This window comes from Danio rerio, chromosome 24 (assembly GCF_052040795.2).
Source record: "Danio rerio strain M-AB ecotype USA chromosome 24, GRCz13ab, whole genome shotgun sequence".
NCBI classification, from domain to species: Eukaryota; Metazoa; Chordata; class Actinopteri; order Cypriniformes; family Danionidae; genus Danio; species Danio rerio.
Window position 1 is genome coordinate 17,998,360 of NC_141044.1, and position 15,290 is coordinate 18,013,649.

General features: G+C 33.1%; 1 protein-coding gene across 1 annotated transcript; it reads left to right on the plus strand.

Moving 5' to 3' along the window:
- Nucleotides 1-240: 240 nt before the first annotated feature.
- Nucleotides 241-15,234, plus strand: si:dkey-118j18.2. The gene is made up of 5 exons (XM_087309378.1): nucleotides 241-543; nucleotides 932-1,002; nucleotides 2,913-3,072; nucleotides 7,132-7,261; nucleotides 12,297-15,234. Exons 2-5 carry the CDS (start codon nucleotides 983-985, stop codon nucleotides 12,503-12,505), a joined length of 519 nt encoding a protein of 172 aa, XP_087165504.1. The 5' UTR covers nucleotides 241-543; nucleotides 932-982; the 3' UTR covers nucleotides 12,506-15,234.
- Nucleotides 15,235-15,290: the final 56 nt, after the last annotated feature.

Sequence of the window (15,290 nt, forward strand, 5' to 3'; positions counted from 1 at the left end):
TTAAATGTTTTTATTGTGTGTATTTTTATTTAATGTCCAACATTTTTGACATATTAATTCTGAAATTAAAACATCAGTATTCTATTTAACGCAATAAATAAATAAAATAAATAATCACCGCACTTATTAGTTCTATAAGCTTTATAAAGCCATATTTATAGTAAACCGTTAACGGACTTTTAATTTGACGTTCTTCTCCCAAGACTCCACGGAAGTACAGACGCCTTGTGAGACAACAGCAGAACTGCAACAAAACCCCCTTCGTTTGCTCATGGAAAAAGCACACAGCACCCAACATTTCTCGGTAACCATTTGAGACTGAAGTATTAGCATTTACTCACAGTCAGAGGAGTCAGATTCTGCCTTCGGACAATCACAGACGAAAATCTCCTAGAAAAAATACACTCAGAGGTCCACGTTTGTATTTTTTGAAGGTGAATTTATTTTGTAGCCCATTAGCAAAGCAACTTCCTCTTAAAGTGCAGATGCCTCGCTAAGCTGTGTAAAAGTGGATTATAACGCTACTTAAAACGCGTTTACAAGGTGAGTTTGTTCTCTTGATGAAAAGTGTACGATTACAAATCAAGTTCACCGTAATAAATCACTATTAATTTAAACGTTTGTCGTTCCCGTGTGGTGTTTATGTTGTTTAATCGCGCATGTGCTCTGGAGAGATTATGTTCAGTTTTTGTTTATATAACAGTAACCCAGCTCTCTTTGATAGTTTTAAAGTCTGTTGTGTTGTCTGTATTTTTAGCGTGACTAGGAATCTGAGCTTTTAAACTTGAGATCAAATGACCTTTAGGGGTATTGTTCATATGCGGGTTGGATGATTGTTATAGTTATGAGAAAATCAAGATTGTTTCGCTCTCAATTGACATTTCTTAAAGCAGATCTTGCCATACTCTTGTTATTGTTTATTTTTTTCCAGTTTGACAGCTTGGAAGTTGATTATGGTAATTGATACCAACTGGTGAGAAGCATGGAGCTGTACTGGTACATGTAAGTTTTAGGGAATTGTGATGATACTGTTTTTTTTTTTTTTCCTACTCCCTCAGTCTAGATTTGTCTCCCTAATTTCAACCTATAATACTCAAAATTGAGTCAGATATTTAGACTTTTCTGACTCTCTATGCTTTAGATAACTAATCAGATTTACTGTTTTTGTAATGCACATGAACACGTTTCTGAAAATCCATATCAAGAAAAGAGTATCAAAATTTTTGAAAATTCAAATCTTTAAATGTATTTAACCACCATCCACCTAATTCAAGGCCATCTGACTTTGCTTTATCTGTCACTAGCAAAATATAGCAACAACACTTAAAAAACGTTTTACTTGGTTATAATATGTTCAAATTTGTCAATTATTCATGGTCTGTTAAAGCATGTTAGCAACATTTAAGCAAAATGATAGTTACATCATATTAGCTCATAAGAGAGGATAGAGCTGATAGCAACATGATAGCCATTCATTAATTACTTTAGAATTGTGTTTGACGCATGTTTAATAGTGCTTAATAACATGTCGATCATTGTTTTAAACATAATAATTTATGCTAGCAAGTTAGCAACACGTTAAAACAATTTATCTACAACTATTTAAATTAGTAATTTGTCATTAAACCATAGAACTAGCCTTTTAAACCCATTATCTGCATTTTAAAACATGTTAGACGTGTTACATTTGTTAAAAATATCTTCACAACATGTTAATTTATGCTTGCATTCTGCGCTGATATGTATGCCATGAGTTGCAAACATATTAGAAACATTATCAACAATGCAAGTTATGTTAGCACACTGCTGACCAATAGCTAAACAAATATATAAGAAATTGGTTGTGTGGTAGAACCATGTTAACAACACGTCCTTCATATTAGTAATTTGTTAACTATGATATAAACATGTTAGGAACAGCAAAAAAACTAAACAGTGGAACTAGACTGTTGAACATGTCAACAACACGTTAACAGCATTTTTATAAAAGTTGAGAATGTTTGAAATATTTTAGCAACATGCTAATTTATGTTAGCATTATGAGTTAGTACACGCGTTTATACATTGTGTAAACAATGTAATATGTTTTAACATATAGCAATGTGTCAACCATGCTATAAACAAGTTATTAACATGTTATTTCATGTTAAATCCGTTAAAGCATAGTTGCAAATAAACTATTAACATTTTACTGGCTTTCTCAGACTTCACCTTTAAAGAGTTAAATAAAAATTTATACCTAGATTTGTCAGGCTAATTAATGGTAACAATATGAGTAAATATACACATGTTTATATAACATGTAAACATGGTAACTCATGTTAACATATAGCTAAAATGTTGTCAATTAGTGTAAACTTGGTACAAACATACCAAAAGTCATTCATCTTCCTAATTAATTAACCATTATTAACCAAGTAATTGCATATCAATAAATTATAGAACTAGCCTGTTATACTTTTTGTTAGCATGGTAAAAACATAAGATCAATATTTATGTTAGTAATGTGCTAACCCTGCTAAAAACATGTTCACATGTTAGTTCGTGTTAACAACACGTTAAAACATAGTAGGATAGCAACATGCTAGACATAAACAGTTTTTAGTTACATAAACAGTTTTTCAGATTTCAGGGACTTTCGCAGACTCCATCTTAAATTTAAAACTTTTCAGAGTTAAAATAATTATTAGACCTCACTTTGTCTGATCTATTTATGCTATCAATAAGCTATCAAACTGAACTTGACAAAAACCTGCAGTTTCCTTTAAGAATGCATTAGCTATGATTTAAATTTTTTTAACTTCTATTTAAGTAATTTTGTTTATAGTATTTCAGGATCTTGATGTAATAATCCTGTTCTCTGATATCCTTGTATTATTGAGACTTTAAACTTGCTCTTTATCTTGTTTCAGAGTCGTCATAATATTTATTATGATTAAGATCTTTTTCTACATCTGCTGGTATCGCTCAAGGCAAAGGCAGCTTGCTGCGTACCTCAGTAATCCCCGAAATGCTCAGATAGTCATTGTGGGAGGACGAGCATACCTTCATCAAATCTGTGAGAGACAAAATGTGAGTAAACTACATGCTCAGTTCAATCACATCCTTTTTTTAAGGAGTGGCTCTCCTGGCTTTGTGTCAATTGCTGCTGATATAATCACACTTTTGGAAACATGACATACTTTAGCTTCCTGTGTAATACAGTGTGCGTATACTGTTCGGTGCACAATAAGGTAGACCAAAGTGTATCATGTTATGTTAAAGGGGTAGTTCACAAAAAAAAAAAGTAAATTCTGTCATTTTTTTCTACACTTGTTTCAAACATTTTGGAAACTATTGAGTTTCTTTCTTTCTTTGACTTCCGTAATATTTTTTGTCCTAGGATATCAGGGATATCAATTGCTGTTTTTTCCCTAAAGTTTTCAAGAATATGTAACTGTTTTTTTTTTCCCATAAATTCATAAAATCTTAGAACCAGGGGAGTGTGAATAAATGGTGAAAAAAAAATGTAAACAAAAAAAGAATATATATATATATATATATGTGTGTGTGTGTGTGTGTTTATATATATGGGGTGAACTATATTTTAACGTCTATACAGTTATGTTGCCATTTTATTAAAGACTTGAGTAGGTAATAACAGACATGCATGCTGATATAATATGACACTTCATCTTTTTTCACTTTAGCACTTGTGGAGGAAAGCGGATGTTGTGGTTAAGCACTAAAAATGTAACCTTTGACTGCTTCGTCAGTATGAACATACATTATTATTTATTGTAATTTTTTTTTAACCATGTAATTTAAAATGATGTTAATTCATTAAATAAATGCATTAGATGTAAAATCAAAGGTAATGTACATTTAATATATTTTAAATATATGTATTTGTAATTATTTATTAGTATATTTCAACTAAATAATACAAACTACAGTCCCACTTTATATTATGTGTCCTTAACTTCTATGTACTTGCATCAAAAAATAAATACAATGTACTTACTGTGTTTATAATGTTTTTGAGAACACTTGTGGTGCTTTTAAGTTGGGATAGAGGTTAAGTAATGAGCAGGTTTGGTGGTATGGGTAGGTTTAAGGGTGGGTTAAGGTGTAAGGGATGGTCAACAGTGTATTCACAAATGTAGTTACAAAAGTTAATTACAGATTAATTAACTGTAAAACTGTAAAATTGTTACATTTTAGAAATAATGCACAAAGATTGATTAGGCTTTTTAGGGTAATCTTAAGATATCTGAACACAGGAAATGCATTAGCTCATGGATTTCAGTTTGTAGGTTTTTATCTGAATGTAAGTGTGCTTTCAGTGGAAATGTAGCATTTTGACATTTTCGGTGTGAGTGCATGTTCTGCATATGTCATTTATCTACAGGGAGGGTTTTTGATAAACTTCCACTTTCAGGGTTTCACAACACAATTTTAACCTTGCTGCTTTGCAGCTCAAGCTTAAAGGCACTTGTTAAACTAAACTGAGTGCAGAATGTCATGCCTCATGTTTGTGTGATTTGCACAATCCACTAAATGCATTTTCTGTTAAGGAGAATCATTTCCCTTGTTGGTGCTGAGCACTTGTCAAAACTAGCTAGTGCTTGCGAAAAAGGCTGAAGAAGGAGAAGAAGAGTGGGACCCAGAACTAAGAGCCATGACAGTCCTGGCAAAAGCTTTTAGGAATGTTATTGTATTTTTATGGCAGTTTAACTAAAGAGTATTCTTCGTTCAGTCATGTTATGCTATCTGTGAATGCATTATAAATGAGAGTTCCTTAACAGACTCTGAAGTGTGGAATGTAGCTCTAAATTGTTCTGAATGCTGCATTTTAAATTCAGAAAAAGCCCTTTGTTTCTAAATGAAAGCGTCTTATTTTCAGAAAGGCATCTGGAAGCCATTTGTAGCACAAGTTTTGAAGACTATATCAAATCAAAAAGCTTTGCTATTCAACTATGTTTCTATTTTAATATTCTTTTTTTGGTAAAAAATAAACTCGCATCTGTTTCTTTTGATTTTAATATCTCATCATAGTCACGGCTATATTCTTGCTTTGCAAGCAGAGGTTTTAAAGGTAAATATGTAGAAACGGCTTATGTTTCTGCCATTAAATAATATTAATAGGTTTCAGAAAATTTTAGTTCTCACGGTTCTAAGTGTAACCATGTTTTCAAAATTTGATAAAGTAAATATACACTTTTTGGCAAAATGCATTTTTATTAATACCAACAGAATTATGTTTCGTAATTAAGTAACTGGAAATCAAACGATAATGTTTGTAGATGTTTTTATATGCTATATTGTTTTAGACTGGAACTGTCTTGAAAAATTGTCTGAAAAGTTGATTCTGTGATTATTTTTTATTTATTTTTTTTATTAATGGACCACTATTCTCTCTTGAATCAATTCTGATAATAGTTTTTAATAACAGATGGCGCTGTATGTTTACAAACTGTCATATTTTTAACTCCTAAAGCACCATTCAGATTACACATATTTTTATTGTCTGTTACTACAATCACTGTGTCGGATCATAAGATTTTTGTAGATAAAATCATGATATTGTATGTACAACAAATATGCCAGACTACAGGTTGCTTCAAGTTCATACATTGCATAATGTCTGCAAACTGCATTCTGTCATCAATAGGTCAAATAAATTACAAATGTCTCTGTAATTGTGTGATTTGTTAGTTTACCTGGTAATTGCCTACGTTTATCTTTTTTTCTGTCATCATCATGGTAGTTCTGTGATAACATGTAACTCCACAAAGCTTTATTCTATTTCATGGAAGCAGTCCTCTCTCTTTGATTTTGCCATTTTAAAAATTGTGTACAAAATAGATTATGCGCTCCTATTGGTCAGTTCCACCCATGTGACAGATTGCTTCATGGATGACAGGGCAATATTAAACATGTTAGATTTCTGCAATGACGTCATGAATCATCGCAAACAAAACATCGATTGTCATGCGCTGTGGCACACTACACAAGACACCCTACGTTTACAAATCAGGAACTAATCATGTTATGTTAACATGAATTTACAAATATATCCTGAGCCTAAACTTATTTTTACTAAATTGGTATTTAAGTGAAAGGTGAAAGGTTTACACAAATTACAAGAGTGTTCATAGAGAGCTGTTTACATTAATTTTATGAGACTGACACAAATGCACGTCATGAGAATTTAAGTGTGCAGTTACAAACTAGCCTAGAGCACCATCTGCTGTTAAAGATTAATCTCCGAATCAATTCAAGAGTGAATCGTGATTCGTTTTGAGACTTGCAGAAACTTTTTATTTGCCACAGCTTTTTTTAAAACTACTAAAAATGTCAATGACAGATTTAAAGTTTGGGCTAAATCAAGGTCCTATTATGCAATTCTAAACTATAAATGCATGTGAATCACTTGATACCGACCATTGTTAATTAACGGATCTTTTCTCAATTACTTGTTCAACGATTGTTAGACTTTCTCTAGTTGCTTGTTTTGACGTGGTGAAAACGGTATGCATGCTTATTTTTAGAAAACCCAAACTGCCTGTTGCTTCTCCACACAGGAAATGCCCTCAATTTGACAACAAGTAGTTCAAAATATGATAAACTTTTGCCCTGCTTACATATGTAAATGCCAATAGTTTTGTCATTCGTGCTATGGTTTTGTAATACAGTTTACCTTTTAAGGTCAGTTGTAAGGAGAACGTTGAGATATATCTCATAATGGTTAAACAGAAACATGTTATATGCTAATCAGACGCCTTGTTGAGCATAAGTGTAATCAAAAAGGGAAATACCAGACCATAAAGAGCAAAACTAAAACTTTTCATCTGCATTTGACACAAAAATAGGGTTTCATCTTATTGAAACTGAGATAACATTGGGTCTATTATCCATATGCATTGTATCTAGTCCTTGTAGGTAATATTTAGATCTGGGCAGGAGATTTCACAATTCTACCATGTTAAAACATGCTGAAGCAAGCTTCCACCATATCTGGTTTCACTGGCACATGTATTTAAAGTCGTTTAAGTGCAGTTGTCAACCTCAGATGCTGCTTGTGTTGTGATGCATTTGATTTCCGTCTTATTGTGGGTGTTTAACTCCCTCTCCTGCTCTGCTCCACAGACATCAATCTGGCCCAATTGGTACGGAGTTCAGGACGACGGCTCGGTGGGTGAACCCTCTGCCTCTCTGCCACCATCTTCCTCGCTTTCTCATCTGGACATGCCTCCTCCATATGAGGCGGTGTCTGGAGGTAAGAGTGACTCATTGTTTGACTTCACCCTAGTCTGCACTGAAACAAAAAACTGATGTGCCTTTACATGACGACATTAAACACCATCTAAATTAAATTAACATGGTTCATACAGTTGTTAAAAAAACCTTGAAAATACTTTTAAAATGTCTTGTTTTTAAATGTTGCTTTTATGATAATTTGTTACTAAATATATAATAAAAATTTATATTTATTTATTTATTTTATCTTTGCCCTTTGCTCAAACAATGGTAGAAGATGAAATACTTGGAGATTAATATTCTATGAGTTAGCATTGCATGAAATTACAGTAAATATAATTTAAAAAGACACATGTAAGATGTGAGTACATTTAAATAACAGTAATTTGGGACTTGGAGCGTATAATCATATCAACAAGACAGGGCGTGCGCAAAGCAACCGGCAATAAAAGGTCAGTTTGCTAAGATCATCAGTTGTCATTAAATGTGATAAAGAGTGAGTTTTACAAGTTTAAAATGTTTTAAAACTGTGGGTGTTTGTAATGAATTACAGCGATTCACTTCAGCTTTACTTCATCACCACACCCACCTGTCAGAACAATTATAAAAGAAGATGCTTCAATCCTGGTTAGTGAACGTTAAATCAGGTTTATTTTGTACATTGACATAACAGATATCCATACAGCAGTGGATATTGACCTGTATCCGGTCACATTTGCATGCAAAAACAGTGCAAAGCAAAACTGTGTGTGTGTGTGTGTGTGTGCGTGTGCGTCTGTCTGTCTGTCTCTGTGTCTGTCTGTCTGTGTCTCTGTGTGTGTGTGTGAACTTTGTAATGACATTGTGACTCATCGTTGCAACTCCACAACAGATGCATCAAATACTCATTGTTAAAGTTCTTACTGTAGTATTTCTCACAAATGTTACATGAGATCTTCTTCCTGAGGCAGGCAGCCAAATATGTGTGTGTGTGTGTGTGTGTGTGTGTGTGTGTGTGTGTGTGTGTGTGTGTGTGTGTGTGTGTGTGTGTGTGTGTGTGTGTGTGTGTGTATGTGTGTGTGTGTGTGTATACATACATATATATACATATATATACATTTTCAGGATAAGCTTTAATGTTTTGCTTTCTTTTAAAGGGGGAGTTTTATTCTTGGTATATGGTAATAGATTTCCAGGGATTCATTGGAATGTTTCAGAAAAGTTAACCATAAACACTGACAAGAGGAGTTTTCTGCTAATCATTTTCTAGCCGCACATGATTAGTGTTTTGATTTAGCCATATCTTCAGCTTTGTGCGTTTGTTTGTATGTAATCCCAGTATCACTACATCATACAAGTGTCACATTTTAAAAATCATCTCTGAAAGTGCATTTCCAAGCATCACTCCATGCAGTTGGAATGTAAATGATTAAATGTTTGTTGAACTCTGAGCTCTTACACTAGCATGTCACAGTCTGCGTTTACCCCTTCAGAAATTCTCTTCACGAGAAGCTAATACAGCAACGGTAGAGATGTTTACAAGAAAATCACTAAGAATATATACATATATGGTATGAAGAACAGACTGTTAAACCTATAGGGTTAAACACTTCTCTTCAGTTTACCATAATTTGAAAAAAACAGTAACATTAACATCTCTCTAGGGAAAGTCTTGTGCTTTTTCACCCACGATGCTGTATGCTCTGTAAATGGTTAACAGGGGACAGTTTTATGACAAGAGGGAGCAACAGTTGGAGAGTGGGCCTGCGGACATCAGCCATCCCAAATTAGACCGATGCGTCTTAATTGGCAGGTTTTGTAACTGACACACTGAGAAGGACGTTTATGTGCACCAGCTGCCAGCAACTGACGTTAAGACATGGAAAATGTTGGATTGATTTTGGCTATCCAAGCTCTTTGCGTCAGGTTTACTTCAGGTTTACTTCTAGTTTAAATCTAGTTTTTGTGTGGATTGGCAGCAAATTGCCGATTTTGGCTCTATTATTTTGTCATTGCTGCATTTCCTAGTTTTTTCTTTGCAGTTTGTGTCCTCATTATTGCTAACAGTATTGCTAATGTTTCTTTGCGAATTAGACTTGTGCGCTAAACATATTACAAAAAAGAAAAATTACATAAAAAGTCGAAGAGAACAACATTGTCTTTTCCTGATAGGGCTGCATGATTAATTGAAAAAGGATGCGATTTCGATTCAACCCTACACACAATCTTAATTCAGCTTTCCTATAATTCAGCCAATTAAATTTTCAAGGTCAGGAGAGAAGCGTAAAGGTGGACGCACAAGTCTTTACAGCAAAATGGACTGCTTCAAATGGCGTTAAAAGTGTGATTAATTATTATGAATGAATTAATTATTTTCATATCAGATTAGAAGTTTATTGTACTCAGTTGTATGGATACAAATTTGTATGCAGGGTTTCAAACACCGAGCATATTAGTGTTTCCGTCAAGCCTTTTCTTTTTTTTAACGATATTGCCAAAATGTGCATAAAAATAAGTAAATGCAAACAGAGCTATTGCTGCATTTCCCCTTTTTTCTTTGTATTTTTGTGCGCTCATTATTGCTAACAAGGTCCCGGGAGTTTATGACTGTTAAATTTCAGCATGGAACTCATAGGTCTCTGAAAAAAACCCTAGGGTGAGACCTGAGATTGAAGATTTAACATGCATATACTATGTTTCCTTTGACCCAGAAGAGTGAAATGTGATATCTGAAGGGCAGGATGTGGTTTTTGGCAACCTTCAGTGCACACATCATTCAGCATTTCCATGGCTTCTTGATATTTGAGTGATAATGGAAACCCCCCCACCCCCCATTTCTAAATGTAGAGTGTGTGCATTTTGTCAACTGTTTCTTTTGTTGGTTTTTTTTTTTTTTTTCGTTTTTTTCGTTTAGAATTAAGTTTGTTGTTAAAGATCAAATTACTGGTTTGCACTGAATTTCAATATGTAGCCTTAAATGCAATCTAAGCATATTTTTGTTTATGACAATGTTTAGAAGAATATTTAGATTTAAAAAAAAAAACATTTAACTGATACGTCTTTAAAAGGTTTCATTGTTTATACTGCAAGTAAAGTTTTCTACCTCTTAAAACTTTGTTTTTGACCGAAAATACACTACATGGATCTTTTTTATGGCAGAAAGTATTGAACATTTATTTAAAGATCATTTTCATATATATATATATATATATATATATATATATATATATATATATATATATATATATATATATATATATATACCGCCAGCTCTGACCACATGGTAGGAAAATGAAAAACAAATGCCCGTGTTACTGGAACAGGGAAACATCAAAAGTACAACAATGCAAATGTGAACAGGATGGGCTGAATAGAAGCACAGATTGCTTTTAAAAGACGTTTGAATTTTACTTTGTGCTGTATTATACAAAAGATGGCATTACAGTGATCATATTGCTCAGAAACTGTTGACATAAACGCATGCTGTCCAGCCACTGCTGATAATCACTTCTCTGATTTCACCCGCCTCTCTCATTTTGTAACCTTGGTCCACTTTACTTTTTAAACCAGAAGAATAAAATAACTCAGAAAAAAATAATAATAAACAATTCTTCTTAAAAAAATCACTAATGGTGACGCCAGTACATCTGGTTTGATGACTTTTTCATTTATTTTTTTGTAAGTTAACTTTATGTGAATTATTCAACTCAAGGTACAATATGATTTATGCAACTAAAAGAAAAGGTTAATTATTTTTCAGACAAATGTCTGCACATCTCTCTTTTTAAATTGAAATATACGTTGTCAAACATAAAACTAGCTGATGTAACTAAAGGCACACATGAACAATATAAATATGAGATTTCCTCAGTTAAACCAAGTAAGGCTGTTTATCTGTTTGTCAATCAGTCTATTCAATCAGTCAGTTAATTAAATAATCAGCATATCCATATGTGCAGGACTATCTCTGCACATTCACAATAGACTGGTAATTTGAGTTACATTGACATTTACTTTTATTATAGTAATATAAACTATTTGGTTAATTTTTTTATGGTTTTCAATACTTCGTCATTATATCATTGATCATTATATTATTTTGAATTAGGGTATATATAAAGGTTTGAATTAGGGATAACCTGATCAGGTTTATTTGCCCTCGAGTCATTTTGATTTTGAGTATACATCAATGCTGAAACCCGATCCTATACTTCTGTAATACATATAAAAAGAATAAAGAAGATTGAAGAAACAGATCCAGGATATTTTTTTATTTAATTCGCCTTATTTTAACATCTAACAACTGTTAACAAATAGAGCACTTCTGTGAGGCAACTTGAACAATCAAGTAATAAATAACATCAATTCTTCACTTTTGGACTTTAGTGCAACAGTAAATATTTAAAAATCAAATATAAAAACAAATAGCTCCTCAACATAAAACACCCAGCAGGCAATCCCACGTTTACAGATCTCACACTTTGCTTTTATAATGTTGTCATCATCAACTTTATAATTCCTCCAGACCACAGACATACTCACTCTTTTCCTTCAAGCTGCTTCCGTGTTCTACTTTGCCAGCATTTAACCAATAGCGTCTCTGCAACAAAGTGATATCAAGCTGCACACGTTGATGTTTCTGCGAAAAGTCAAGAAAGAGGTCCAACTCTGTGCCAATGCATGACTATAGATGTGTTAAATATTGATTACATATATTCGAGTGAATCCTTAAAAGTATACCCAGCCCTTTTAAATAATTAAGTTTTTTTCATTGTAAATGATGCCTATTTTGGTTTAGTCTTTATAACGTTTCCTTATTTCCTTACGTATCATTTATTTATTGTATTTTTGTGTATTAGACTTTTTTTTTTAAATAAATGAAGTCGTATAAAGTATATGGAGTATCACATTATGCCATCATGTCTGAACAATGTTGCAATATTTTCCAGTGAAATTTCCTGTTAAATTAACCTGATATATTTTGTAATACAACAAAAAAAATTATGCAGTTTTTTTTTTTCTCTGCAATTCCAAACCTCTTATATGATCATTGTACTCTCTTTTGTTTTGTGCAGCAAATGACCTCAAGCCTCCTCCGTACAGTGAATATGCTCAAAATGATGACACCGACACCTCCCTGAGCATCGCCATCCCAGATGCTAATGATTCCAGTGTAATTAGCGATGCCCCGCCCCCTTATACACCCAGCGTCACCTCTCCAGCCAATCAGCAAGTAGACACCCACAGCCAGAGCCCATCACAGTCAGAGGGAAGGTCCAGTTAGACCTCTCTATCTCTCTACACAAACACAACAAGGGCTAAGCAAAGGCTTTAGCCCCTTTAGATCTTGGTTTTTTTTTTTGTCTTCTCAAGCAAATTATATAAAGACAAAAGGTTGGATCTTGCTCGTTCTCCTACGGCATGAAAGTATTTGAATAGTGCACAATATGCAGTGTAAAAAAATTAGACTGGCTTGACGCCATCTTTTAGCAAAGTAGAGCACTGCTCTGCCCACGCTGGTGTACCGGTGCTTTCAGTTCACCCATGCCTTATGCTCATTTCCTCCTGCAACACAGCGCTTAGCCATACGACACACACACATGCTGTTTCCACATTTTAAACATTGTTTCTTTGCTGTTGGAAAATAATGATTACGTGTGCTTGCTTGAGGAACTATATAAGTTAGGGGCTCGATTGGTGGCAAGCACATTCTGCATAGACAATGATGTAGACACATTTCCTTATTTTTTCCCTATAAAGTCCCAAAGGGAGAGGTTAAAGCGATAGTTCACACAAAAATCATTATTCTGTCATTATTTACTCGCCCTTATTGCATTTTGTTTGTCCAAAAGCTCTGACTTTTGTCCTTTCTTTGTGTTTATACAGTGGAAGTGGTAACAGGTTAATCACCATCCTGTCATTCTGAATGTCTTTCTGATGGGTCACAAAAGGTATTTTGTGGAAACGTTCCTCCACATAGTAAAAAGGTTTTGTTACCCACTTGATTCTAAACAGAATAATGTTCGGTTACCAACATTATAGTCGTTGTAAACTTTATTTCATATTTTCCCCCCTAGAGAATGGAACTCATTCTCTAATAATAGAATTCACAACACTTGTGTACACAGATAAACTTGTTCTTCTTGTTAGTGCATTTAAAATCTTCTAAATGAGCACCTTTAATTATAGTTTATTACCTTTTTTTAATGTCTTGTTACTTTTCACCCAGGCAGTAAATAACGTATCTATTTAGTATGTAGGGTTTTTTATACATGCTTATAAGGCCCTGGGCATACTTGTTTTTTTTTTGTTTTTTTTGTAAGTGTGATACAAGTTGTCTTTTAACATTTTATGTACATTTAAAATATATTTTAGTATGAACATTTTTGATAAATCATGATTTAATTAAGAAAATGTCCTTAGGCACATTTCATGCAAAATGTGTTTGTTTGGTGAATAACACGCACTATTTGGATACCAAGTTTCTTATAAAATTCATGTTTTTTTTTACCAATTTTAATCCAAACTGTGTAATGTTTGGTTACAACAACTTCTAAATCAAATAATGTGTATTACCAGCTTGTAGTTTTTTTGTTTCCCAACTAAATTTTTAGTTGCATGCTTTCAAAGGGCAATATTAGTTATCCGATTCAATCCACAAAATTTGGTTTGTTACTAATTTTCTTCCAAAAATTTAAAATTGAATAATGTTTGGATACCAGCTTTCTTCCGTTAGATTTATTTCAAACAGAATAATGTATGGTTACCAACAATTGTTAAAAAAAAAAAGATCAGTGGTTATTTATGAGTGTTTGGATTTCATCTGTTTTCCAGACAATGTTTGGTTACCAATTATAGTCAGAATTAGAATTTTTACAACTTTCATCACTTGAAAATATTTGATTGGCAGCTTTTTAATGAATTGAAGAATGTTTGAGTGTCTACTTTCTTACAAATTGAAGAATGTTACCAATTTTCTTAAAAACTTTCCTTCTAAATTTAGCAATATTTTGTTACCAGCATTCATTTAGAGACGGTTTGGTACAAACGTATAGATTGAATAATATGTAATGCAAATTTTCTTCAAATTTGTCATCTGAAGGACCTTTGGATGATTACCTCTTTCCCCATTTGTCCAAACTGAATAATGTTTGCTTATATCAAATTATAGAATGTTTGTTACTTACAATTTTCAATATATCTTCCATATTCCACATCAGAAAGCAAATAGTGACATTTAGACGTGAGTAAATGATGACAGAATTTTACCTTTCAGCTGACTATCTCTTTACAATATAAAGGTCTAGCTTCAGGTTTATTTATAACCTCATTTATTTGTGATGACAATTTCAAAAAAGCCCTCTGAAGCACTTTTAATGTGTTGTTATTGCCTTAATTCCGTCTGTTGGTAAGTGTCCAATATTTCCCAATCAACTAGAGCCATTAAGGACAGTGTGGCTAATGGTTATGACTTGTGTATTTGTACCCAGTCCAACTCTGTGTTGTATTGCTTTTCAGGTTAAATGTAATACACTGATGCATTTGAAATCACAGTGCCCTTATTAACAGTTTCTGCTAACCGGAATAGACCTTCCATGTATGTGTAAGTATGTGCGCGTGTTAAATGTGGGATAAATTCGAACAGAACTTCCTTGTGAAAATGTTTGTGTGCTTTGGTGAGCGCATGAAGTCATCTCTGTGCAATTGTTAATATATCAGGTTCACATAATGGAATCAATAAATATATATTTTTTGTATTCAAAAAGTTCACATGAATGGATGTGATCTTAAGTGTGCTTTTAGAATGTGTGTGTAATGTTTTCCTTTTCCTTCCCGATCGCCCTGGACTTTCACTATATACATTCATTTAACCACAATTTGATTTAAAATGCTAATCCTGCAACATGTATTATCTCATTTAAACTGAAGTACTGTATATGCTATTTTTGTATTTATGGAAAAACCTTTCAATCTCTTTCAAAAATAAAGATTGGTGAAATGTGTTGTTTGAAAGTAACTTTTCTTCAATCTTGGAAAAGTTTGGAAATGTGCAAAAGTTTAATAACTTC

Coding starts and splice junctions, on each gene's coding strand:
- si:dkey-118j18.2 (XM_087309378.1), top strand. CDS start 983: ATGGAGCTGTACTGGTACAT. Junction 1,003..2,912: donor ATGGAGCTGTACTGGTACAT/GTAAGTTTTAGG, acceptor ATCTTGTTTCAG/AGTCGTCATAATATTTATTA. Junction 3,073..7,131: donor AAATCTGTGAGAGACAAAAT/GTGAGTAAACTA, acceptor TCTGCTCCACAG/ACATCAATCTGGCCCAATTG.